This window comes from Ictidomys tridecemlineatus, chromosome 10 (assembly GCF_052094955.1).
Source record: "Ictidomys tridecemlineatus isolate mIctTri1 chromosome 10, mIctTri1.hap1, whole genome shotgun sequence".
Lineage (NCBI taxonomy): Eukaryota > Metazoa > Chordata > Mammalia > Rodentia > Sciuridae > Ictidomys > Ictidomys tridecemlineatus.
Genome location: NC_135486.1, coordinates 124840434 through 124866390, shown reverse-complemented (window position 1 = coordinate 124866390; position 25957 = coordinate 124840434). Strand labels below are relative to the sequence as shown.

At 46.1% G+C, this 25957-nt stretch overlaps 1 protein-coding gene and 1 long non-coding RNA gene across 7 annotated transcripts; one reads left to right on the top strand and one right to left on the bottom strand.

The window, feature by feature from the left end:
- Positions 1–4176: 4176 nt before the first annotated feature.
- Positions 4177–16865, top strand: LOC144367506 (uncharacterized). Of its 4 annotated transcripts, XR_013426961.1 has the most exons (3): positions 4185–4416; positions 11804–13928; positions 14337–16865. It is a non-coding gene; the product is annotated as an uncharacterized LOC144367506 (long non-coding RNA). The 4 variants fall into 4 exon arrangements; XR_013426958.1 differs by lacking the exon at positions 14337–16865 and having other exon boundaries at positions 4177–4416; positions 11804–14294; XR_013426959.1 differs by lacking the exon at positions 14337–16865 and having other exon boundaries at positions 4177–4416; positions 9651–14294.
- A 5203-nt stretch (positions 16866–22068) lies between these two features.
- LOC101969382 (sulfotransferase 1A1) lies at positions 22069–25957 on the bottom strand. 3 transcript variants are annotated; one of them, XM_005323813.5, is made up of 10 exons: positions 25812–25957; positions 25341–25442; positions 25097–25215; positions 24401–24592; positions 24173–24298; positions 23994–24091; positions 23355–23481; positions 23027–23121; positions 22358–22538; positions 22069–22267 (listed from the first exon to the last, which is right to left on the bottom strand). In XM_005323813.5, exons 4-10 carry the CDS (start codon positions 24546–24548, stop codon positions 22155–22157), a joined length of 888 nt encoding a protein of 295 aa, XP_005323870.1. In that variant the 5' UTR covers positions 24549–24592; positions 25097–25215; positions 25341–25442; positions 25812–25957; the 3' UTR covers positions 22069–22154. The 3 variants fall into 3 exon arrangements, with proteins under 3 accessions (XP_005323870.1, XP_013213340.1, XP_005323871.1); XM_013357886.4 differs by lacking the exon at positions 25341–25442 and having other exon boundaries at positions 25812–25946; XM_005323814.5 differs by lacking the exons at positions 25097–25215; positions 25341–25442 and having other exon boundaries at positions 25812–25941.

Genomic DNA, 25957 nt, shown 5'->3' with positions numbered 1-25957 from the left:
TTGTCCACGATATTGTGGATAAACACCTTGTCCTTGTTCGTTTTTTGATAATGGAGTACCCTCTATGGTGGTTTGAGAATGGCATTCATTAGCCCAATATAATGGAGTACCCTCTATGGTGGTTTGAGAACGGCATTCATTAGCCCAATGTCTCCCTCTACGGCATCGTGGGCAAATACCCGGTATTCTACTCCTTTGATACCTAGGTTTGTTAAACCCTCCTCCTATGGGGCAATTCCTTTTAAAATGTCCTGTTTGTTTACAATTGTAGCATGTTCTTGGCCTGGAATCTAAAGCCTGTTTTACTGCAGCTGCCACAATTTGCCCTTGTTCATTAATGTCTCTGGCATCTAAAGCCTGTTTTACTGCAGCTGCCATGACTTGCTCTTGTTCATTAATGTCTCTACATAATTTAATATATGTGTTTAAATCTTCCTGTTTCCATGGTCTAATGATATCTCTGCACCAATGATTCACTTGGTCATAAGCCAGTTGTTTTATTAATGGCATTGCTTGTTCTGTATTCCCAAAAACTCTGGTAGCTGTTTGAATAAGCCTATCTACAAATTCAGCGTAAGGTTCATTAGCTCCTTGTATTATCTTAGATAATTGACCTTGTAAACCTCCATGTCCTTGTAAAGTCTTCCATGCCTTAACTGCATCTACAGCAATTTGTAAATATAAACCAGGATCATATGCAATTTGTTGCTGCCAATCCTCATAAGGTCCCTTTCCTAACAACATATCTAGATTTCTCTGAGGATAACCAGCTGCTGCATTTCGCCTAGCCATCTCCTTGCAAAATTCCTCATTGGCAACCTTCCATAACAGGTATTGTCCTCCAGTTAGCACAGCTTTACAAACATTAGCCCAATCTGCTGGTGTCATGTTTAAGTTGGTAATGGATTCAACCAAGCTTACAGTGAAGGGTGCTTGAGGACCATAGGTTGTTACAGCCTCTTTTAGCTCCTTCACTGATTTGAAATTTAAACCCTGGTGAATTCGCTGCCCTCCTACCTCAAATACAGGGCATACTTGAGATCCTGTCTCAGGATCCCAACTATCAACTGCGGGGGTTGGGGGTCTCCTAGCATATGGAGGTGGTGCTGTTGATTGGACACTTATGCCCTCTGGTAGAGGTGGTGCTGTTGGTTGGACACTTTCGCTCTCTGATAGAAAGGTGTTATTAGCAGTCTCCTGTTGTAACTTTTCCCCTGATGGCTTTTTCTGCTCTAAACTTCCTTCCTCTGTCTCATTAGCTCGAAAGACCTTCTCTTGTACTTGAATTTTTTCCTCTTTCTGACTAACTTGAGAGACCTTCTCTTTTACTTGAATCAATATGTCTTCTCCTTCCTCTACCTTTGTCTGAACTGAAGGCTTTGGACTAAGCAAACCAGATACGTTCGTCCACAATGGCAATGTTCCAACTGGCAGAGTCCCTGGGTTGTTCTTTTCTATTCTTTTAAAATCTTCACCATGATGGTTCCATTGTGATATATCTAACAACTCCTCCTTACAAAGCCATGGGATACATTTTTGTATTATATCAACATATGCCCTGACTGCTCTTGATTTTACTGGGAAGCCTCCTTGCTCTAACAATTTACTTAACACTCTTTCGGTTTGTTTTTTACTAATTGCTGATCCCGTATTTCTACTATAATACAACCCAACAAGATAACACCAAAACAAACCGAGACAGAATCCAATAAAAATGGAACAACAAAAATTCATTATAGCCTTTCTATCTTCCTGACATGTGCATCCGTCCTTTCTCCCTATCTGTTCCTCAGACGCAAATAGTTTTTCCTCAGATGTGAGTGGTTTTTCTTCCGTCTCACTCATCTCCAGGGACAGGCAAGTTAAAACAAAAATGAAGCAAAACAAAAGAGGAAACTTAGAATGGCTACCCATCCTCTCACCCTGCCCTCAGGGGCGAGCAGTTTACTTACCCTCAGTCGCTCCCCATATGGGCCATCAAATGCTGCAGTCTGTCTGGGCACAATTCAGGAGCCACTTGTCAAAAGAAACTAACTTTATTTTTAGAACTACAAACGCCAAACAAAACAGCTCCTCAGGAAAAAAAACCCTCAGAGCCCAAGTGCCACCACCGGCTTCCACAAGCCTCTCCCCTCACACCAACCTCACCACCTCCCCCAATCCTCCTGCTCTTGAGGCCGATTGGCTGGGTCGTGTGGGCGGAGCCAAAGAAGTCCCCCAATGAGCAGCTTCGTGGTCTGAAAAGGCAGGGAAACATGCCAATGAGCAGCTCCGTGGAGGAGCCAAGCAGCTAGATGTTGCTGGGGCCACTGTGAGCCAATCATCAGCTGGCAGCTGGAAGTTTGCTGGCAGCTGGAAGTTTGCTGGGGCCCCTTTGACTGTGGCTCTCAACAAAGGGTGACTGCCCAATTGCAGCCAGTGGAAGGGCAATCATCTTGACCCATAACTGAGAGTGGGTGGTGCCATTCTGGTGCCATGTCACTTGGGTGTAGAAGCACCATCTGTGGGTTGAGAGAGATTACTGATTAGTAAAAGAAGAAGAGGGTTGGTGAGAAATCTTGAGTTTGGTGAGTCCTAAAGTGGTGACGGTCCCGGACTGAACATTTGGAACAGGTGCTTTTTTAAGGCAGGAGAAATGGTACCAGGGGAGTGACCCAAAAGCTTGGCTGCCATTATAGTAAGTGTGACTGTATGGGGTCCCATCCAGCAAGGTTTCAATGATTGAGGATGCAGTTCTTGAAGTAAGACTGCATCACCCAGTTGAAGAGGGTCCAAATGGGTTTGTGGTTGTGTTGGGATTGAGGCAATGGATGGCACGGGAAGGCACCCGTCTGCGTGTTCCCTTAGGAGTTTGTGTAGAAGTGTCAGATAGGGCAGGTAGGACACAAGAGGAAGAGGAGTTACTGGAAAACTTTGGTTGATTAAGAATTGGCACCCATAGAGTTGCTCGAAGGGGCTAAGGCCTGAGGAAGTTCTAGGGGCTGCCTGAATTTGGGTGAGGGCCAATGGCAGAAGATTGGGTCAGGAGAGCCTGAGTTCAATAGCAAGTTTAGTGAGATGATCCTTGAGAATGCTATTAGCCCTCTCAATCTTACCCAAGGATTGGGGTCAGTAAGGGATGTGGAGCCTCCAAGTGATGTTGAGGCCTTTGGAGACTAGTTGAACAACCTGAGAAGTGAAGGCCAGACTGTTGTCTGACTGGATGGAGGCAGGAAGTCCAAACCTGGAAATGATCTGATTGGTGAGAAGGAGGTGATGGTATTAGCAATTTCCCTGGAGGTAGGGAAGCCTTCTATCCAACCTGAAAAAGTATCAACCAAAGTAAGTAGGAAGCAAACTTTTTTGTGCCAAGGCACATGAGTAAAGTTGATCTGCCAGTCTTCGCCTGGCTGGTGGCTCCTCATCTGATGTGTGGGGAGTTTAGGTTTGATGCTTTCTTGTGGGGATACTGCAGAGCAGACAGAAAAAGCAGAGTGGACATACTGGAGAGTAGTTCTCATTCCTGGGAAGTAAAAGAGGGGATTAAAACCTGCAAAAGGGGTCAAGGAGGGTTTTAGATGGGAGCAGAGTCTCTGGAGCCAGAGGAATTGGTCATGAGTCATAGGTCTCCATCTTTGGCATCAGAGGCTGATAGTCTTGAAGAAGTACTTGATTGGTGAATTTGTGTATCTGATCTTGCAGGAACTTCTGAAGGCAATTTAATAGTCATGGTCCTATTAGGAGAAAAATAAAGAGGACTAATAGGGTACTGCAAGGGGGAAGAGCCAAGGCCATACTTGACTGAACATTCTACATGGAGCCTGTTGGCCTAGTTGCTGTCTCCTCTTTTCTAGCTGTCCCTATCCTTCATTACCCCCAGGAATGGCTGTGCTTGGGTTTAACTGTTTTTGGTAGGTGTTTAAGATCAAGTTGGTCAAAACTGACTTTGTTTCTATCTATTTTTAAGAGTCATACAAGTTCCCATAGGGGTCACTCGTGGAGAAACTTGAGAGAAGCTTCTTAGTTCTGCTAGTGCCATTTGTGCTAGGATGGGTCCAGGTCTTGCTTGACCATGTGGCTTCCCTTGGAAGCATCAGGGATGTCTCCTTTCTTCAGTGACCCTCCTCTTCACAGCAAGTGCACTGATTGGCTTTTATTCTCCAGTGATCTCATTAATCTTCCTGATCAGGAGCTTATGTGGCCAAAAGTAGTAAAGCTCTTTAGAGAAGTTCCCTGTTCCCTGGATTCAGACTGACTCAGAGGGCCAGAGCCAAATATTGGTTTTCTTGGCCGTTTTAATTTAAGTCTTGATCTTAAACATCCAGCAAAGTCAATTTCACCAGTCTTAAATTAAGAGTACTGGGCTTTAACTTAAGTCTGGCCTACTTTGGAGTCATTCTGACATGTAGTAAGATGGGAGAAAGAACCTTATCTCAGGTAAGGCTGGGCTCTTTATAAATTTTAGGTAAAGTATTCTAGTTCTGAAGTTGACCTTTGCTTCTTAAATATCACTTTGTAAAATTTACATATATTGTTGCTCAAGGTCACATGAATATTAGCTAACACAATATAATATTTCATTTAAATTGTACCCCAGTGTATAGAACTTTATATTAATCTTACTGATAACAAGTCCAGTTTTAGAACATTAAATGATATAAATAAATCTCCAATATGTTATTCTTATAAGCCTAAAATTATCATGCAACCTTTTGGAGAACATCAGCTTGATATAATGCTCTTTTAAAGCTTCTACTTTAAATACTTGCATACCTGGAAAATATGAACACATTTAATATATGAAGAAGAGTAATAGTACCACCATTACCTTGATGTTTTTGTATTAATCAAGTTTAGTTCTTAAAGAAATAACATATTACAATATTGCAAAATACAGTTGTTGTTTAACCATAGTTGTATAATACTTAATTCCTTCAAGATTACTTGCTCAAAAAACTTACATATATAATCAACTTATACAGACCTTCTTTATCGCTTACTTAGACCTATATATATATATATATATATATATATATATATATATAGCCAACTTACAGAGACCATCTTTATCACTTACTTAAAACCCTCTTATTTACTTAATCACATAGACTGTCTTATCCAGAAACTCCTCTTTTCTTTCTATTAAATATGGTTTCCAGGGTCTGGGATTGTGGCTCAGGCGTAGAGCGCTTGCCTAGCACAGGCAGGACCCGGATTTGATCCTCAGCACCACATAAAAATAAAGGCATTGTGTCGTGTTCACCTACACCTAAAAAATAAATATTTTTTAAATATATGGTTTCCATACCTAGAACCTTCTAATTTCTCTTTCCTATCTGTTAACCCCTTCTTTATTAACATTTTGAAACAATCCTTGTAAATTTCTGAATTTAGGCAAATATTCCATTTTAATAAGAAATATTTTGTTATTTCTAGTGTACAGTTAATCACATCTGTTTACCATTTCATGAAAACATGAACAAAGTTTAAGTATATAGAATTATACTGCTGTAGGGACAGACAAGACAAGGCAGCTAAGATAGCACCAAAGATAGGGAAACAGTTTTATTTAGTTGCAGCCAGATTCAGAGGGCACAGCTTCTGCTGTAATCAATTAAACCCATGAGCTTTAGGTAGTTTCAGAATTTTATACCCAGGATGTAAGGGGAGGGGCTCAGAAGTTCACTCCTGCAGAAGTTCACATAAAAGCAGTTTTTTCTTTTCACTGTTTTGGGCAAGTTAACTCTTCGAGGACACCTGAGAGGGGAGGGCTTTTTTCCTAGCTGTTTTGGGCAAGTTAATTCTTCAAGGATAACACCTGAGAAGGGGAGAACTTCTTCTCCCCTTTCTTTCCTCCCACTGCCAGCTGTTACCATGGAGCCCAGTTGGTAACTTCTTAGAAATGTAGACATCTCTGTGAAAAACTAGTAAGGGGTTGTCTAGCATCTGGAGTGCTGATTTTTTCCAGCCAGTAACCAAGTAAAACAGGGCAACATGAAAAGAGGAAGTTTATCTACATTGAAATCTTTTGTAGAGACTCTTTTGCTAATAGTCCTAAAATCAGTGAAGATTTCTGGAGAATGTCAGTTAAGATTTTTCTGTGGGCCTGGCTAGGGAGGGGGAAGATGGGAAGGTGGGGCTAAGGGCAGCTCTGGTAGATCTGAGAATGAGGAAGGAGATGCAGAAGAACAATGGGAAAGGGGTTTGGGATTTTCCCTAGCGAGGAAACTTGAGCAGTAGAACAGGTAGAGCAGAGGGGAGGATAGGAGTGAATATCGCAAAAAGCCTGTAAGGAACTTTAAATTCTTAATAACCTTGTTTTCAGTGATGACAAAGCAACTTTAAAGGCCATTTTCACAAGATCTCGGATAGGGTTCTGAGTGCCCTCCTTAGCTCATTTGAGCTTTGGGCTAGCTGGTAAGAGGGCCTGGTGGGACAAGGTGTGGGCACTAACAGGAAAAGAGAGGAGTGAGTCAGTGGAGGGATAACTTCAGTACCTGCTATCCCAGGAAGGAGGCAATGGTCTGAGGAAGGGAGGAGGTGTAAGTTTTTGTTCTAGTAGTTGGAGGCGGAAAGCAGGTTGTTGAGGTGGGGGTGATGGTGGAGGGGCTGGGACAGAGGGTGAGGGTGAGAACCTATTTGAGCCAGGCAATAGGGTCAAAAGTAGTGGATGAGTCCAGAGGAGGAGAAGGTTGGGGATCGGGGGTTGGGTGGATGGTTTGCAAGCTAGAAGAATTTGTAAATGTTTGCAAGAGGTGCAGAGAGCAGGATTGAATCAGAACAAGAAGAAAGCTTGGACATGAGGGATTACTACCCATTTTTTTTTTTGAATGCTCACAGTAGTTGTGGAGATCCCTTAGAATGGAACGATCCAGAGACCCAAAAAGGGGCCATTTGCTTTGATTGTCTAGGGGATAAGTGGAGCAATCCTGGGTGCTATATATGATCAATTTGTGGGGGTTTGAAATACGGTGTCAAGGAGAGGGTCTTGAGGTTGTCTAAAAGGCATTGTAAGGGAGAGTTGACCAGCAGAGAGGACACGTTACCCATGTCGAAAACATAGTATAAGAGGAAGGGGAATGAGCTGATTTATTGGCAAAAGGGGCGTCCCTGATAGAGCCCAAAATCAGGAATGCTTAATGGCAGGTTCGAGCTGCAGAGATTGGTGGTCACCAAATCCTGACAGTTGAGGCTCCCATCCTGGATGGGGCTGGAACCATGGGAGACCTTGGACAAGGCTTTTCGGGACTCCTCCTGGAGAGGCTGTTGACTCCCAGGGCCAGAGAAGGAGAGGAGAAGGGGAGGGTAAGCATATCTCTAGCAGCTGAGTCTTAAAGGTCAGAGGACTTTATGAGAACCACTGTGACCATGAAGGTCTGGGTGGGGTGTGATACTCAGTTCTCTTTTATGTGTTCCCAGAGGTTACACAGTCCTTTGAGGGTGACATATAAAGTCTATGCTGGGGAAGGGAAAGGGAAATGGTTTTGGAACCAAGAGTCAAATCTGTGAGAGGAAGTCCCTGAGGACCACCATGGCCTTGAAGGCTGTAGTGGGGTGTTTTCCTCCCCACAGGTGGGTGAAGAGGTTTGCTGGATGATCAACAGTCAAATCCTCCCGAGACTACCCTTGGGTTTAGGATTACAATTGGAGGCCGGTGGTGGATATAGTTCTGGTGGTCAAGAAAATGGGTTCAGGCCATCTAGTGAGTGGCACTTCCAAAGGAAGAGGGACCCAAAAGAGAGTGTTCACCCTCTTCCTGGATTTCGGCACCAGATGAAAGGAAAGTGACCATGACAATCGGAGCGACCAAGAAATCTTTATTGCAGCAGTGTCTGATTAAGGGAAGGAAGAGAGAGAGAGAGAGAGAGAAAAGAGAGAAGAAAGAGAGCGATAGAGCAAAGTGGGAGAGAGAGAGGGGAAGGAGAAAGAGAGCAGGGAAAGAGAGAAGAGGGGGGAAGAGGGAAGAGAGAGAGAAAGAGAAAGAGAGAGAGAGAAAGCAAGAGAGGGGGGCCAGCAGAAGAGAGTTTTTATAGCCAAATTCTAATGGGGTCTTTGGGTCTGCAAGCAGCCTTGTTGGTGTAATGTAATGGGATCATACAGTAGTTGCTAAGGGTGTCATCTTCTGCCTTCAGGCAGACGGGGCAGGGGTCAGATGTGGGTTTCCATTGCACCAGATGGGTGGGGTCAATTGTTCAGCCTTGAGTGGGGTTGAGTGTTCAGACTTGAGGCAAACAAGCGATAAGGAACCAGATGGGTGAGGGTCGAGTGTTCAGCTCACCCTACAGCTAACATTTGTTCAGCCTGCTCTGCAACTAACACTACCCGATGTCAAATTTTTGTGGGACAGGCCATCATGCCTCTGAGGGAGAAAGTCCCTGATGCATATATTATTCATTCTGTGGATGACATACTTTTAGCTCATGCTAAAAATCCAGATGTACTCCTAAAAATTTTTGCCCAATTAGAGACTTCACTCACAGCAATGAGTTTGTGCTAATCCAGATGTACTCCTAAAAATTTTTGCCCAATTAGAGACTTCACTCACAGCAATGAGTTTGTGCATAGAACCTCAAAAGGTGCAAAAGATATCTCCTTTTCAATATCTAGGTCATGTGATTGAAGGACATACAATCCATCCTCAAAACTTACAAAATAAGAGTCAAGGAGCTGCACACCCTTAATGATTTTCAAAATCTATTAGGAGATATTAATTGGCTGAGGCCATTTTTAAAGCTGACTACTTGAGATTTAAGTCCTTTATTTCAGATATTACAGGGAGATCCTTCTCCAACTTCTTATCAGCTCACAGCAGAAGTGAGAACAGCTTTGAGGAAAGTTGACATTGCTATTAAAAATGCTCAACTTACTAGAATTAATCCACAAGATCCTGTATATTTATTGATATTTCCTACTGCTTATGGTCCTACAGGAGCCATATGGCAAACATTGGGAGCTATTGAGTGGATTCATTTAGCCCACTCTCCTCAAAAGTCATTAACTCCTTTTCATGATTTTGTTGCTCAATTAATTATCAAGGGCAGAACAAGAATTTTACAGCTGGTTGGATCAGAACCTAATATTATAATTATTCCATTTTCTGATTAACAGAATGATTGGCTTTTTCAAACTTCTAATACTTGGCAAGTGCTTTTGCTAATTTTCCTGGTCAGATAGAGAGTCATTATCCTCATGATAAAATTATTCAATTTGCATTAGTAATTCCATTCATTTTTCCAAGGATTGTATGTTCACAACCAATAGATGGTGCACTAACAGTATTCACTGAGGGCTCAAGCTCAGGTAAAGCAGGTTTTTATAGTCATGCTCACATAGAGATGACTAGAGAACCAGCTCATCAAATTGTACATCATTGCCCCCAGTGTGTTATACACACTTCATCTTTACCATCTAGGGTAAATCTCCGTGGATTAAAACCAAATCAATTATGGCAAATGGATGTAACATTCCTCAATTTGGTAAGCAGTGTTATGTACATGTAATTGTAGATACTTATTCTAGATTTATCTTTGTAACAGCCCATGCAAAAAAGAAATATATATTCAACATGTTATTTCTCATTGTTTGGCTGCTTTTGCAGAATTAGGAAGCCCTTTACAGATTAAAACTGATAATGCACCAGCTTATGTTAGCTCTTCTTTGCCGAGGTCCAGGCCCCGACATGATGGAGTGGGATTCCAGGGGTCCTGAAGGAAAAGTGGCGTCCGCAAAAGAAGAAGAGTTGGGACAACAGGTTGCAAGTTTTGAGCAGCCTCCAGGAGAAATCTCTGTCGCCCCTGGAGGGACCTTTATTTTTATACCTTTTTTACAAGTGTTTTTTTCAGGTAGTTAATGGATAGCTTCAAAGCCCCAAACTTTTTTGATTTACATAATTTTCAAGAGTTATAATCTTTTCTGACATACATTGATTACCTAAGATATTGAGTACATTGTTCAAAATATTTTTCTGTTAACCTTAGTCAATCATGATTAAGCTTTTAGGTTTGTACCTCAATCACTAGGTACTAGGCAATGCAACTAGACTACATGACTTCTGACCTATTATTCACTTCTAACTTTAAAGTATACCTATAATTATTTCATTAACCTTTAACTTTAACGTATACTTATGATTATTGGTAAGATTTCTTACTTCTAAAACTAAAATCCCAGTAAAACACACTTAAAGTAGTGAAAGTCTATTATTTAAAAGCTTACTGTTCTGAAGTGCCTCTAAAATATATCTGTATTATTTTATTTTTAATTTCCAAGGTAATTTCCTTTTTCATATGACCTATTTAACTGCTTTCTTAAAGAACTTCCTTGATCCTTGGTCAAAGCATACCAATTCTTATGTCTTTGTAATCTTTAAGTAAAAAAGGGCAGGCTTTACTCCTCAACCCATTTGTCATTTATATTAACTATGTGTTTTCCATTTTCATCATAAATTTCTGTGTAAGGCAAAGGAGGGTCTATTGGTTGGGGGAATGTATTTTTATTAGCCTCTTGTCCTCAAAGGGGATACCATACATACAGTGGTCCTTGTACTGTTAGCACAGCAATTGTTTTTTTGTAGCTAGGCTGTTGTATAGGTTGTGGCTTTAGGAAGGAGTTGGGAGGAGCTAGTTTAAATTGTTAACCATGGAATAAATATTTCTTGTTGTTTACACTTGAGGAATAATATTATTGTTTGTATCCTGAGAGATATTGAAATGCACCTCATGGCATGTCTCAATTGTATCCTTAGGCTCATTCTGGGAATTTTCCTGCAATCTCAGGCAACACATACTTTTATTAAAGGTTGATATATGCCCTATTATCCATATCATGTGTATCATAAACAAAACACTTAACATTCCTAATCATTCCAGTTTCCAGATGGTGCAGCCCTGCCACAGTATCCCCCACACTGTGACCCTATCAGACAGCGGGTGCAGGAACACCTTCACCATTTTTTTCAACAATTTTGCCAAGAATTTTGTACTGATCATAAAACAGGTATTCCTTAGAACCCCAAGCTACTGTAGAACGAGCTCATTTATCTATTAAGCTACAATTACAAAAACTAAAAGGGGGAGGTAGGAGTAGGACTCCCCAAAATGACCTTAATCATGCTCTATTCATTTTAAATTTTCTAAATTGTGATTCAGAAGGTTGTACTGCAGCTGAGCCACACATGTCTTCCACAGCAACAGGCCCTTTAGGCCAAGTTTTGTGGAAGGACTTGCAGACTGGCCAATGGAAAGGACCAGATCCAGTCATTATGTGGGGTAGAGGTCATGTTCGTATTTTCCCAGAAGAAGCTTTTTGTCCTATTTGGTACCCGAATGTGCCATCAGGCATGGAGGACTGCTGAGAGCCATTAGCCAAGTAGGTATGACAATTTCCTTGCCAGCGTACCCCATGTTGCTTAGAGGAAGGACTCATGGAAATGGACTTGCCTTGGACATTTGCAGTGATATTGCATGTATGTTTGAGAAAGGTGACCCTGCTCAAGGACCAGGGTGGATCCCGGTTTAAGGAGGATCCTACTGGATTAGGGTGAATCCAGGTTTAGGGTGTATCCTGCTGGGAATAGGGAGTATCCCGCTCCTAGGGTTTAGGGCGGTTCTAGGTTTAAGGTGTACCCTGCTGGGAATAGGGCATATCCTGCTGCACTCCCGCTCCCAGAGTATTTGGGATTCAGAACGTGGATTTGGCCAGAACGTGAATTTCCCCAGAACGTAAATTTCCCCAGAACGTGTGTAGAGTGCTGGTGTGAGTTTGGGAATAAAGAATTGCTGTTTGAATCTACAAGGCTGTGAGTGGCTCGTGATTTTGTGCCCAGCCAGACTGCGTCAGAGGACTTAGAACCAAGATTCAAATGACTGAAGATCAACCCAGAGATGCCAGACCTGACTTCCCACAACAAGAGGAACCCTTGAAGGAAGAGAGGAAGAAAGATGGCCCAGAGAGAACCAATGGAGAAGCTACCCTCATGGAAGGACCTGAAGAATCTGACGCTACAGGCTGAACAAATGATTCAACAACAAGGAAAAGTTAATGTTAAATCTCCAATGATAATGCTTGCTGCCATATTAGCTCTATTCACAGTAAATGGGAATCAGGGAGAAACCTGTTGGACATATTTTCCAGATCCACCTTTAGTACACCCAGAGGTGTGGACCGGAGAATCCATCCTAGTATTTACTGATGACTCATATATGAGGATTTACAGACACCCATAATACTCCCATCTATGTGACTGGATTTAATTATTCTGGCTATAGTGCTCTATTACCTTTGTGTTGGTCCCACAATAAACATGCTGGCTATCTAAAAGTGTCCTTTGAGGAAAAGACAGCAGTTGGGGACATAGACCAGCTAATTGTACTGTTCCTAGAGACTCAAAGCCTTATATCAGATCAGTTATTAAAATGGGACTTTCTCATAATAAACCAGTCATCTCAGCAGAATATCCTTGAATACCTCATTGTCCTAACCATCCTGTGACAGAAATTGGCAACTTTCCTAAGTGGAGTGATTGTACTTTTCCAGTATAACATAAGGTGCCTAGAAATAGTAGGTAAACTTTGGATTAGTCTCCTAGAGTTGACAAAAGGTAATTACACAAGGGTAATGCCATGACTCCTGGAGGATTTGTTAGTAACATCTTGACCTTCAGCCAAAGTTGCATTTAGAAAGATGTTTGGCACTTAATTGCTGCTTCATAATTCTTACATTTTACTGACAAACCTTTACTGAACATTGTAGGCAAAAACTATAAGGAGGGTTCCTGTTATAGCTTACAGGCCTGTGTTCAATCTCCTTATGTTTTAATTACTAGAAATGTAAAAGTTAAAAGGAAAGATGATAGATATTTTGTAACATGTAATAAGTGTAATTTAACTAACTGTATCACCAGATATAATAGAGGTATGCTAATGCTGGTTTTCAAGTCTTACAACAAATACATGCCCAGCTAGCAAGACCTAAACGTGTTCTTGTACTCATAATAGTGGGAGTTGTTGCTTTAGTTTCCTTTATTGCTTCAATGGTCACAACTTCAGTGGCCATATCTCAAAATATTCAACATGCAAATTTTCTTAATAATTTGACTCAGAATAATTCCAAGGTTCTTCATAATCAAATAAATATTGATGAAAGTATTGAGACTAAGCTAAATGCCTTACAGGCTACTGTCATACGTATTGGTAATGAACTTTCAGGTTTGAAATTCAAGGAAAGACTTAAATGTCATGCTAACTATAAGTATGTGTGTATGTTACTGATGCCAAATACAATGCTTTCCAATGGGATTGGGAGAAGGTTAAAAACCATTTGTAAGGTATTTGGCAAAATAATAATAATGGCTTGGATCTTTTGGAGTTACATCATCATATTCAAGATATGCAAAAAAATTAAGATTGATTTTTTGGATCCTACTTCTTTAGCTGATCAAATACTTAAAGAATTGAATGGCTTTAACCCTGGAAAACATTCTACATGGTATATCCTTGTATTGTTCTCTTTGCTACTAATTCTCTCGTGTTGTAATTGCAGGATGGCAAGCCTTCAAAACTCAAAACAGTGACCATCACTGCTTTTTCAAAGAAAGAAGGGGGAATATGTGAGGAGACACTATGAATGACCCATGCCTTCCAGTCCTGAAGCAAGAGGCTCTGACCAAAAACTACATTTGTGGTGACTTAGTCCCAGCTCGGATAGCAAAAGAGTGTCTTTAGATGGAGTTGTTCCCCACGAGAGTTGAGTTACACTCACCTGCCCCTTGTAACCCTGCCCCTTCTGGCCTTTTTTGGATAGAACTTTCTAAAGAACAAGGGTTCCCCAAAAAAAATCCCACTTCCAAATGTGTTCACTTTCTCTCGCCAGCCTCTCGTGACTTTCTCTTGCTCTCTCTTTTGGGGAGCCTGAGGTCAAGAGTGGAAAAGCCATCCAAAGCTTGTTTAAAGGTAAAGTGTGTCTTCATTTTATTTGGTGTCCCTGCAAATTCACACAAGTGACCTTAAGTTCAGCTGCCTGTGCAGGTGAGGTGTGGCAAGGATGACCACCATGACAGTTCTAGAGAGGACCAACAAAGGTCAAAAAATCCACCACCCTAGGTGAAGGAGGAGTTGAACACATGATTGGCAAAAAGTACAGAAGGTGGTCTCCAGCTCTCCCAGTAAATTGTAATAATATTGGGGACAGCATTACCTCCTTTGTTGTTTTCTTCTTGGAGATGACCCACTCTCTTCCTTGAGAGTGGTTTTTGCTTAAGCCTCACTTTTACCTCACTTACACTTCATTTTTGCTTCTAATAAAGATCTCTTGCTTAACTTTTGGTATCTGACTTTAAATCTTCTTTCCATGGAACACAGGAACCAAGGTTTGGTTTAACACAAGCTACTACCTGATATGGATCTCACCTGGAACGCCTTGGCACATGGGCTCAAAAGGACCAGTATATGGATCAGTTTTCTACTTGCTGTGTGCAACTGGTCCTGCCTGGCATTTTGAGGCCCTATCCAGAATGGCTTTGATAAGAAAGCCAGCGGCATGTGGGGCAGTGGCATCCACTAGAGATCCTTGCTGAAGCTGCACCCAGCCACTGTGAGCAGGGGGTGAGCATCAGCATCAGCACTCCAAGGTGAAAGGCTAAGGCAGCCTCATCCAGTCCATTCAAACCGCGGGCAGGGAGAACAAGAGCATTGGGGAGGCCAAGGCAGAGGACAACTCCAAGGTCGCTAATCCCGTCGTGTTTCTTACCGGAGGGGCAAGTTCCATATCCTGGAAAGACAAGGGCGAGCCCTGTGAAAACCTAAACCACGATTGCCCCACGTAAACACTACTCCCCTAACCATCCTTTGCCTCCTGTTCCACCAAATGCCACCCACCTAACAGCTTCAAGCCATACCACGAGGTTTCACCCGCTTGGTTCGGCTAGTTCCCCTGACCCTTGCCACCTCCGGTCCCACCACCAGTCTCATCCACCTCCTCCAGGCCTGGCTCTTCCTATAATCCGGCCTCCACCCCACTGGGCCTACCTCCTCCCTGAAGGAACTGAGACCCAGGCAAGAGGCCCTTTCCTACTGGGGCTCTTTTCGGCTGCTCCGCCAGACCCAGCCTTTCTCGCAACAGCCAGTGTGCTGCTGGACCCGGCCAGCGGGTCAGATGGTGGACCCCACCGAGAGCAGTCCTGATGCAGAGAGTTCAGGCAGTAGACCAAGTAGATGCCCAAGAAATGTCACCGCCTCTCTTCATCCCCCACGGGGCCTGTGGGACATTTGGAGACAGGGGCCACATACTGAGAACGTGATATCTGTGACCAAGAACCCTGGGCAGGGGCTGGTTGCTAGGACTTCAAGAGCTTGATTCCCGAAAAAGCGCCCCACAGGTGAAGGCGAGGCACCCTGCATCCCGCAGCAGGTGCAGGTCAGCGCATCCTCTCCAGGCCAGAGCCAGAGGTCCAAGCCCCGCCCCAGAACAACGGAGGCGGAACACGTGGCCAGAGCCAACCAATTAGCGAGCGCTAGAGCGGGGTCAGTCCTCACGCGGGCTCTGATTGGCTAGCTGATGGCCAGCGCCAAACTCTTGACTGTTGGAATCACCTTCTCGCCCGAGGGAGGAGGAGCTGAGCTGACGACGCCCCCGTGAGGTCGGGAGTAGATGTCCCAACGGAAGTAGCTTCACAAAGGACCATGGCCGAGTCCCAGGAGGCTTCTGTCTCTTCTGGGTCGCCTCCCCCTCTGGGCTGATGAGACAGCGCAGACTGCCTCTGGGAGGAGCTGCAGCGGGACTTGGAGGACGAGTAAGCAGTGAGTGGAGCGGCCTGGGTCCTCCCTAGGAGGGAAGAGGGCTCCTGGGGCCGGGTAGGACCTGCTTCCCATCCTTCTGCCCCCAAGGAGGTGGGGAGTATAGTATTTAGCCTTCATTGGGAGGTAAGATCCAGTTGTAGCCATTTTAAGTATAGCCTTCCCTTACCCTGCACCAGTTTTGACATTAAATACTCCTCCTGTCAGAGCCCCAGGGCAACGCTGTGTTAGGGGAAAATGGAGGCAGACTTCCCACCCAGGTGCTTGCCCACCAGGTTTTGGGAGCACATCCTTGTAGCAGAAGTAAAGTTTGCCTTTCCAACCCACTTCCGAGGAGGTGTTTGATTTCTTATGGCACCGCCGTATTTCTAATATTAGAGAGTAGGTTCAAGGGAAGCCACCCAGGGTAGTAGATCCCTAGGGGACTACCACTAATTACCCTATCCCCAGATACCTGGGGCTTTCTGTTTGCTGTCAGCTTTTAAAATGGAGAGATGAGAAAATGTTCTCATCTAGCACGTGCGAGGCCCTGGGTTTCAGAGCCCTGGGTTTCAGAGCCCTTACCCGATGAAAACCCTGTCCCTCTCTCCAAAATTACTCCAATATACAAGCATGATAGGGAATTCCCCTGCAAGACCCCCCAGTCATTCACAAGCCTCGGGGCACCTGGAGCCCAAGCAAGGGCTCCTTGCCAGCTTAAATGCTGATGTTTTCTGATCCCCAGGAGAAGGCCCAGTGGCTACAAAACCTTAGGCTTGATGTGGCCACTGGTGCGCTTGTGAAGACTATGGGTTTTTCAGCAACTTAAGTTGTGAGGAGAACATGGGGTTAGGGATAGAGCAGGAAAATAAGGCTGACCTGTGCCAGAAAACTGGGACAGATGGTACATCTTTGTCAGTACTTGACCTGGGGCAGAAAACTGGGACAGATGGTACATCTATGTCAATATTTAACTACCTAGACTGGACTCATTTCAGGAGTTCAAGTGATCCTTGATGAACCCAGCCTAATTCCATCTTAAGATTGGGAGCCATCTTATCACAAAGTCATGAAAAGTTAATTTCTGTTTTACTATAAATTACTGCGATTTCTAAACTTGCTTGGAATGCCTGCCTGAGCCTTGAACTCACCCATGCCTGGCTTACCCTGACCAGATAACAACCCTCTCTGAAACCTTAGCAGGGCCTCATAAATTCTGGTGTTGGGATCTAAATTTATTCTCTAACTTGAAATGTTGAACCATTTAATTTTTTTAATATTTATTTTTTAGAAGTAGTTGGCTACAATACCTTTATTTATTTATTTTTATGTGGTGCTGAGGATCGAACCCTGGGCCTCGCATGTGCTGGACGAGCGCTCTACCACTGAGCCACAATCCCAGCCCCTGTTGAACCATCTAGATCATTAATCTACTATTTGCCTTTGTATTATGCTTGTCAAAATCCTGTTATCTGTAAGTTCCCAAGACACCCTCACCCTTTTGCAACTTTTTGTGCTGTAAAACCATGCTCCTAGAGAACTGGGGTACTGTTCTCTAATTCAAGGATTTCAGGAGAGACAGTCCCAGCCAGCCGGAATTACAAGCTTGCTTTAATTTGATTTAAAATTGGAGTCAATGATCTTTTCTTTGTTTCATGGTTTAACAATCCTCCCCTCTCAGCCTCCTAATAGCTGGGAATGCAGATGTTCCCCTCCATACCTAGCTCTCCTCTGTATTTTATTTATTTATGTATTATTTGGTACTAGAGATTGAACCCAGGGAACTTAACCACTGAGCCCCATCCCTAGCCTATTTAATTTTTTAGTTTGAGATGGGCCTTGCTAAGTTGCTGAGGCTGGCTTTGAACTTATGGTCATCCTGCCTCCACTTCCCGAGCCTCTGGGATTACATGCATACCCCAACACACCTGGTTCTCTCTCATTTTAAAGACCAGTTTCTCAGTCCCTGAATTATCTTCACCGCTACTGCCCTCTCTTGTTTCCATCCTATAGAATGGGCTGGTGAAGCTGGGAGTCTTGATGGTTACAGCTTTACCCTTCTGGTCCCAGGGATCATTTTCTGACCTCTTTTGTTCCCCTGAACCAGCAGGAGAACTAGTGGGTGAGTCTACTAATGAGAACTCCGGAAGAGCCGATGGTCCCCACAGTGCAGGAGAAATGGAAAAAAGGAGCATCACTCCTTTAAGAGGCTCAGCCTGCATCCCCCTAGCACCAACTACTGCATTCACCAAATGGTGAGGGGAGCCCTCCCTATTGTATAGAGGAGACATAGAGGAGACGTGACTTGCCTACAGTCACATGGCTTGCAGAGAGGGTGAGACCAAATGGGTAGACAAGGAGATTTGTACATCTTCCCTGGCATTACCTATCCAGGTAGATAATAAGGAAAGGGAAAGGAATGGGGGCTTTGGTCATTCCTGTACGTTATGAACCAAGCCCTGCTGTGGCCCAGACACCCATCCCAAAGAGCCCTGTGTTGTCCCAGCTCAGGGGGTCACTCCTAAGTTGGGCAGCAAAACCGACTCCCAAGACCCCTCTTCACAGGACCTATTCCTGCCAGGTCCTTCTCTCCCAGAGGCCAGGCCCAGGCAGGACCCCCAGAAGCAGCAGCACAATGCAGTGGACAATTAGCCAGTGATCCAGGATCTGCCCTTCTGGGAGCCTGTCTCCTGCTTGTGTCTCACTTTGCTCATCCTTAAACCAGGCCAGTCTGTTCCTTTGGTTCTAAGATTGTTCGTTTGTTTTTACAGAAGTTCCCATTCTTATTTTTATCCTTCAGGTCTGCAGTCCTATCCACTAGTCCTGTTTTTTGGTCCCCAGAACCTTCAAGAAAAGACTAAATGTAGAGTCGTGGGTCACTAAATCTTCTTAGATGTGTATCACAAAACAGTCTTGTAATTGTGAGAACATTACAGAGAACTTACACAAACCTAGATGCTATAAGTCACACTCCATGTTACCTCTTCTATTATTATTATTATTATTACTATTACTATTATCGGGATTTAACCCAGGGATGCTTTACCATTAAGCCCTATCTCCAGCCCTTTTTATTTCTTATTTGAGACAGGGTCTCGTTAAATTGTTTAGGACCTCACTAAGTTGCTGAGGCTGGCTTTTGAGCTTACGCTCCTCATACCTTTGCCTCCCAAGTCGCTGGGATTATAGGCATGTGTCACTGTGCCCAGCTCTATGTTGCCTCTTGATGGACACAAAAGATGTAGTAAAGGTGGGTTGTGGTGGGGCTGCTCCTGGTGTCACAAGGCAAATTGCTTTTCAGTATATTTTTTATAAGGTAAAAAGGCTACACTCTAATGATCAAAAGTGAAGCGTAGTAAATATCTAAATAGTAGCACAGTTGCTCACTATTCATCGAGTATTGATGTACTCACAACTGCACATGCTCTACTTTTACACCACTGGCCGTGGCAGGTTTGTTTACACTAGCACTGCCATGCATGCGTAGTGTGTTGCACTAGCATGTTGAAGTGGCTGAGGTCATTAGGCGATAGGTTTCCAGATCCCTTTTGTGCATTCTGTGTGACCATGCTTGAGTGATCTGTGTGGCCATGCTTATGTGGCCCACAGATGTTCTCAGGGTCTCTAGTTTGCAGCAGTAGGGTTGGTCTGAAGAACCCAGCCTGGCCAGGCACAGTGGCACCTGCCATATTGACAGATGCCAGGCAACTCAGGAGGCTGAGTCAAGAGGATTGCAATTTTGAGGCCAGCCTCAGCAACTTTTATTAAGCCCTAAGCAATCACTAAGACCCTGTCTCAAAATGAGAATGTGGCTCAGTGGTTTAGCACCCCTGGGTTCAATCCCTGATTCCAAAAACAAAAACAAACAATCCCAGCCTCCTGGCATAAGCAGAAAAGGATGCCTATACTGTGCCCCACCTCAATCTGTTTTCTGCCTTCCTTTCCCTCAGCCTCCTCCACAAAACCCTGGATAAGATGCTGAGATCAAGTCTCTGTTGAAAGAGAGGTGAATTGGTGAGTGGGAGGAGATGGGCATTTCCTGAGCAGCCAAAGTGGGGGCTCCTGAGGACAACTGTCAGCATCCCCCCAGGGAGCCTGTGACACACCTGGTGGTCACTGCACAGGGTTTCCAACGTGGCCTCAGGAAGGGTTTTTCTAGTTCTTCTCTAAGGCACAGGGATTCTGGCACCTCCCATTTCTCTCACTCTCCTTCTATGGCCCTGGCCTGTAGCCTTCCTCCTCCTTCCAATGCCAGCTCAGCCTCTTGCTGTGGTGGAAACCTGGAAGGTTTGGCCAAGCCCACCCTGTGTCTCAAAGCAAGCCACATAGCTGGCTCTCACCCAAGTGCAGCTTTCCAGAACCTATTAAATGCCATTTCCCTGCCCATTCTGCCAGTCTTGCCAGGGTTGGCAGGTTTCTTCAGGCTCTCATTGTTGTCTCATTGCCAGTTTGGTCTTCCTTATGTTGAATAGCCATGACCTGTTTGTGTGGATTGTGAAATCTAGTGACAAATGAGGAAGGAAAAGGCTGGTGTTCAGGGCCTGCCTAACAATCCCTCCGCTCACAAGCCCCCACCCCTCTAAGGGGCCACTTCAGGCTCAGAGGACTATGTAGACAAACCTGGAGACAAGGTGTGGGTCAAGGCCGTGCATGGGGCTGAGCAGTAGATCCTGGTGGAGGTAGTCAGCTACAGCCACGTCACCAGCAAGTGGGTGGCCACGCCCAGCCCCAGGCTGTGCTCTCCTCACCACACCCGCTTCAGCTGCCACCTTTTCACCAGTGTACAAAATGGGACAAGAGCTTCCCCAGAGAGTGGCAGCAGGGTAGTGCTGGAGGCACCAGGCCCCTGCAACCACTTTGCCACTCCTGGATCTCCTCCTCCTCCTCTTGCCGGCTACCTGGCCTGCAATGGACACCTGGCTCCTTCAGAGTTCTCCTCCTGCTCCCTTGCCGGTGTGATATAGATGGCATTGATGAAGAAGGCAGAGAGTCTACGAGGGAGTTGGCAACCAGGCTCTTGGCAAAGAAAAAAGTTCTCTCACCCACCATGAACTGATTGGGTTGATCCCTGGGAGACTCACCCTGAGCCACCACTACATCATCCCACTGCCCCGGCAGAAAGGACTCCAAGGACTTACCCAAAGGAACAGCTAGTGCTGGCCCTGCATCCCCAGACCACCTACTTGTACTGCACCCTGATCAACACACCCCCTTCAGAGGGTACAGCAGCCTCCACCAAGAGGGTGTTCATGACACAGGGACACCATATAGAGTATGGGGTCATCTTCCCAAGTCCTTCCCTTTTCTCCTGTCATGGTCTCAGAGCTTGAACAACCCACATCTGCCCACTGATCTCCTCCTGCCCAGCCTGGGCGCCTTAGCAGTCCCAAGGGGGCAGGCTGCTCTGCTCTCCTGTCCATCCTCACTTTGACAGCTAGAGCTGGACACATGTCTCGTTGTCTCCTGACTCCCATTCCCCCACCCCCAGCTTTTGTTCACCCTAACACATGTGACCAGGGTCAAGCCTAAAGGCTGTTCCCCACTGTACCTCCAAGTCACCTGCCTGCTGCCCTCTGAGTTATTTTATCTTCTTAACACAGGGATCCTGAATGGAATCAGACCCCTTGCCCTTTCTAGCCTGACCCTGTGGGAAATGAGTCTCCCCTCTTCTTCCTGCTCTTTGTTCCCTGTCCTAAGCCCCCTTCATTACTGAGGACCAGCTCTAGAGCAATACAGACCTCTTGACTCCAGAGTAGAAGACGAGGACAGGAGAGGCTGGGAGCTTGGGGGTTCCTGCTGCTCTAGTGCTCCAGACCAGGAGGATGATGGCCCTCTTCCCTTTCCTTAATGTGGTCCAGAGGTTCATGGTGACTTGCAAGGAACCCAAGAAAATGTGAAGCTACCAGGCATGATGGCACATGCTAGTAAGCCCAGCCACTCACAAAGCTAAGGCAGGAGGATTGCAAGTTTAGATCCAGCCTTAGCAACTTAGCAAGAACATGTTTCAAAATAAAAGGGCTGAGGGTATAGCTCAGTGGTAGAGCACTCCTGAGTTCAATCCCCAGTACAAAAATAAGTGAAGCTGGCTGGCAGATGGGAGGTCTGCTGTTGCTAGCCTCATGGGAGAAAGCAACAGGATTTTCTATGATCAAATAAATATTCTTCCCCCTTATCCATGTCTCTGGGCCTTCCTTCTGTAGACCTCCTTTCCCTGCCCAGACAGGGCATGTGGATGCTGAGGGTGCCAGGGGCAGGGCCCTACTTGGCCCCAGTGGTATTTGGTTAGTGTCAGGTGTCCTCCTGCTTCCAACAGAGCCTCTTGTTGGACACATCATATTTTATTCTTGAGGTCATGGGTCAGGCTTATGCCCACGCTCCCCCTGCAGGGGCTCCCCATGACACCACTCAAAGCTGCCAGCAGAAGTTGAGCTTGCAACCTGCCATCTTCTCAGCATAGTGGGCATCAAAGCGTTCATTCTGGGCCACAGTGAAGATGGATTTCCAGTCCCCTGTCACGCCTGGGGAAAGAAAGAAGGAGGCCTGAGTCACACTCACACAGGTGACCCCAAATGGAGGCTGCTTCCACACTCCCTTCTCCAGACACATACCTTTCCTCATGAAGGCAGAAATACTGTGGTCCATTATCTCAGTTGGTATGGTGCTGTAGTTAGCCATGGGATTCTTCTTCATCTCCTTGAAGGATGTGTGCTGGACAATGTGATCCACCATCTCCTCTGACAGGGAGCGCCCCAGAAACTCCAGGATCTTTCTAATCTCCCTTTTGGGGTTCTGAAGCAAGATACAGGTTCTTCAGAGGGGGTTTGGATTACTTATGGTGTAAACACAAGGGAAGTCCCCTCTCTGGTGTCACAAGGGGGGAGCTGGCCCTTCCACTTGGAAACCTCCCAGCCCTAACTCTTCACCCTGGGCCTCTTTCCCTGGAGCAAAAAGACTAGTTCTCTGCATTAGGGTCCTGGAGTGAGCCCTGCTTGGTGCCTTAGGAGAGAGGGCAGGGACAGTCTTTTAGAACTGTGGCCCCAGGTGTGGCGCAGCCCTGGACAGGGAGACATGAAAACAACAAAGAGCTCATCTGATCCAAGCACTAGGAGAGAGGGCTGAGCTGGGCTGGCTCTGTGGTTCCAGGCCAGAAAGGCAGTGTGGGCAATCCTGGGCTGGGTGGGCCAGCCAAAGGGGAGGGTCCTGGGCCTTGTCAGGTCCCCTGAGGTTCCTTCCCCCTGGGTGGGACATAGATGGAGTGGTAGCGGGGAGAATCTCACCTCCTTCAGGTCTTCATAGAAGAGGTAGAGCACCGGGTGGGTGCGGCTCAGCTCCCACCACTCCTGCACGTGCTGGTACCATGACCCATAGGACACTGGGAAAGGGGATGCCACCCAGTTGGTCTGAGCTTTTTTTAATATTTTTAGTTGTAGATGGACACAAGACCTTTATTTTATTTATTTTTTATGTGGTGCTAAGAATCAAATCCAGTGCCTCACATGTGCTAGGCAAGTACTCTACCACTGAGCCACAACTCCAGCCCTGTTATAAGTTTTAGGTGGGCTTCCTAAACTCCAGCCCTCTCCTTCCTCCAGGTTGGGGGCCCACCTTGTCCGTCCATGAATTTCTCCAGGAAGCTGTCCCAGGTGCCAGGGTCAGGGTGCACCTTGGCCATTTTGTAGAAGTTGTAATAGGAGACAGCCACGTCCTTTGCATTGCGGGCAACATAGATCACCTGCAGGGACAGACGACACCCACTGCCAGCTACACCACCCCCCCACACACACACCCCAGGACTGCCTCCCTCCTGGTGCTTGTCCCCCTCACAGCACCCCTGTAGGGGGTCCCCTATCAGCTTGACAAGGAAACAAGCTGAGGCCTTGAGGCCGACTTGCTGGAGACCTCAGGGATGGCTACAGCAGCTGGGATCTGAACTCAAGTTTTGATGGGAGACTCCTGGCTGGTCCCTGGAGCCATACTTCATCCTATCTCACCCCTGGGATTCCACCACACACCCAGATGGAGAACGAGGCAGGCAGGGGACCCTCCAGCCCCTCTGAGCCTCTGAGCACCAGGCTCCCCTGCCCTCGGGTCTGCACTGAAGGGTCTCACTCTCCTCCTCGTCTTGGCCCTGCCACAGTGAGAGCAGGTGGCCTTCCCACTTGTGCAGAGACAACGCTTGAAGAGACTTTCCCTGCAGAACAGGAACAAAGCTGGAATGGCCTAGTGGCCTCCACTGCCACTCACCTTGACCTTCTGATCCAGCAGACTCTGGGGAATCAGGCCCACAGGCAAGTGTGTCTTGAGGAGCCGAGGGGCAGGTGTATCTTTCAAAGTTTCCAGACCTAAGGTGTGGGCAGGGGAACTTGTGGTGAGCTGGAGCCCAGTCTTCCTAATACCACCTGCCCCAACACCCTGCTACTCACCTGAGGGAACCCCTGGGGCTTTGAACTCAAGGAAGGGCACCCGTACAAAGATGGGGGCCCGATGACACTTCTCTAGGTCACCACTCTGGTAGATCATGTCCACTATCTCGCTTACCCATGTGGTACCTGTAAGAGGGAAGAAAACCCTGGGGGTGGAGGGCCTGGTCCTGCTGACCAAGGTCAGGGTTGCAGCCCCAGTGGGGGAGCAGGGTGGCCCTCCTCACTTACCAGACTTGGGGTAGGTGCTGATGAGCAGGTCATCGGGCCAGGCCTGGAAGCTCTGAAGTGGCTCCACCATCTCTGCAAAGTACTTGATGAGTGGGACCCCCTTCACCTTGACCAGTGGAGGGCGGGAGGTGTCCTGGACCAGCTCCATGCTGCTGAGTCAGAGGCCAGCGCCTGCTCTGCTTCTCTGAATCCCTTCACAAAACAGCATTTGCTGAATGGTTGCTTTGAGATACTGAAGCTTCAGGAGGTCCAGTGATTTGCCCAATCTCACTAAGCCAGTAAGTGGCAGTTGGGACTGGAAATGAGGTCTAACTCCAATACAGTGGTTCACAGGTCATGCTACACCTTCTGCTTACCTGCAGAACTTTCCATGACCCCAGTGCCCAGCCACAGCCCAGAACAATGTAAGCAATTCTAGGGCTGAAATCCTGATACTTGAGTTTGGAAGCATTCCAGCTTGCATTTCGAAATACTATTGTGGCCTGCCATTCTAACTTCTTACCCGTAGGCTTTTTTCTCTTAGTACATCCTGCCTAAATCTAATGGGCTCCTCTTCATACTATTCCCCTTTTTTGAGCTCCTTGGGCCTTTCATATTCAAAAACACCCCAGGCCAATTGACCTGGGATCCCACTTGCCCACCTAAGCTCCATCTTGCTTCCAGAACCAACCCAGGTAATCGGGTAACAGAACTTGCCTCAGGGCCAGTCTTTTATGAAAATGAGTAAAATTCAATGACTCCGCAGATGAGGGCAGGGAGACTGTCCAGGCTGGAGTTCCCCTCTTGAGGTGAAAAGAACAGGGAGGCAGAGGTTTCTGTCGAGTGATAAAAGAGGTGCCTAATCAAGCACTAAGAACTGGCCAGCACTTGGAAGATGTTGGAGTCAGCACCTGGGCAGGGCAAAGGTGGTCTGGCCCAGTCAACCCCAATCTGGACTTACTTGATCTCTCAGTCTCCTGGCCTTGTGGCTTCCTGGGCATGCAGTGGCTCTGTGTTGGTGCTATGTGGGGATCACAGAGCTGCTCTCTGAGCTGAAGGTTTTCTAGTTTCAAAATGAGGAGTAAATGCTGGGACTGGCTGTCCTCCCAGAATTCAGGGTGAGGTTTCAGGCAGGGGGAAGTCTGTGTTACCCTGTTAGCATGAAGCTGGAACTGGCTGTCCTCCAGAAAGGAAAGGGTGAGGTCTGGGATGAGGGACCTCTTGCTAAGACCTATCTGAAACTCAAGCTGTGGGTTTACCATATAGCAAACAAAGTGAAGTGAGGAGAAAGGGTCCCCCGGGCTGGGTGTTTTTTCAGCTGTAATCTGGTCCTAACCTCCTTCCCTTCGCAGTGGGCAACAGTCAGCTTTTTCTAATTGACCAAGTCAAGGGAGGAAAGGGGAGAGAAAAGATGGGGTGCAGGGCCACTCACCTTTCTTCCGGCTCCAGGCCAGTCTCAAGACACCACAGGCTCAGACCAGAGCAGCCACAGGCATTCCAGAACTGCAGGCTCTAACAACAGGGCAAGTCTAGAATACTGGGTGGGCAGGGCCAAAGGACTGGGGCGGAGCAGAGCAG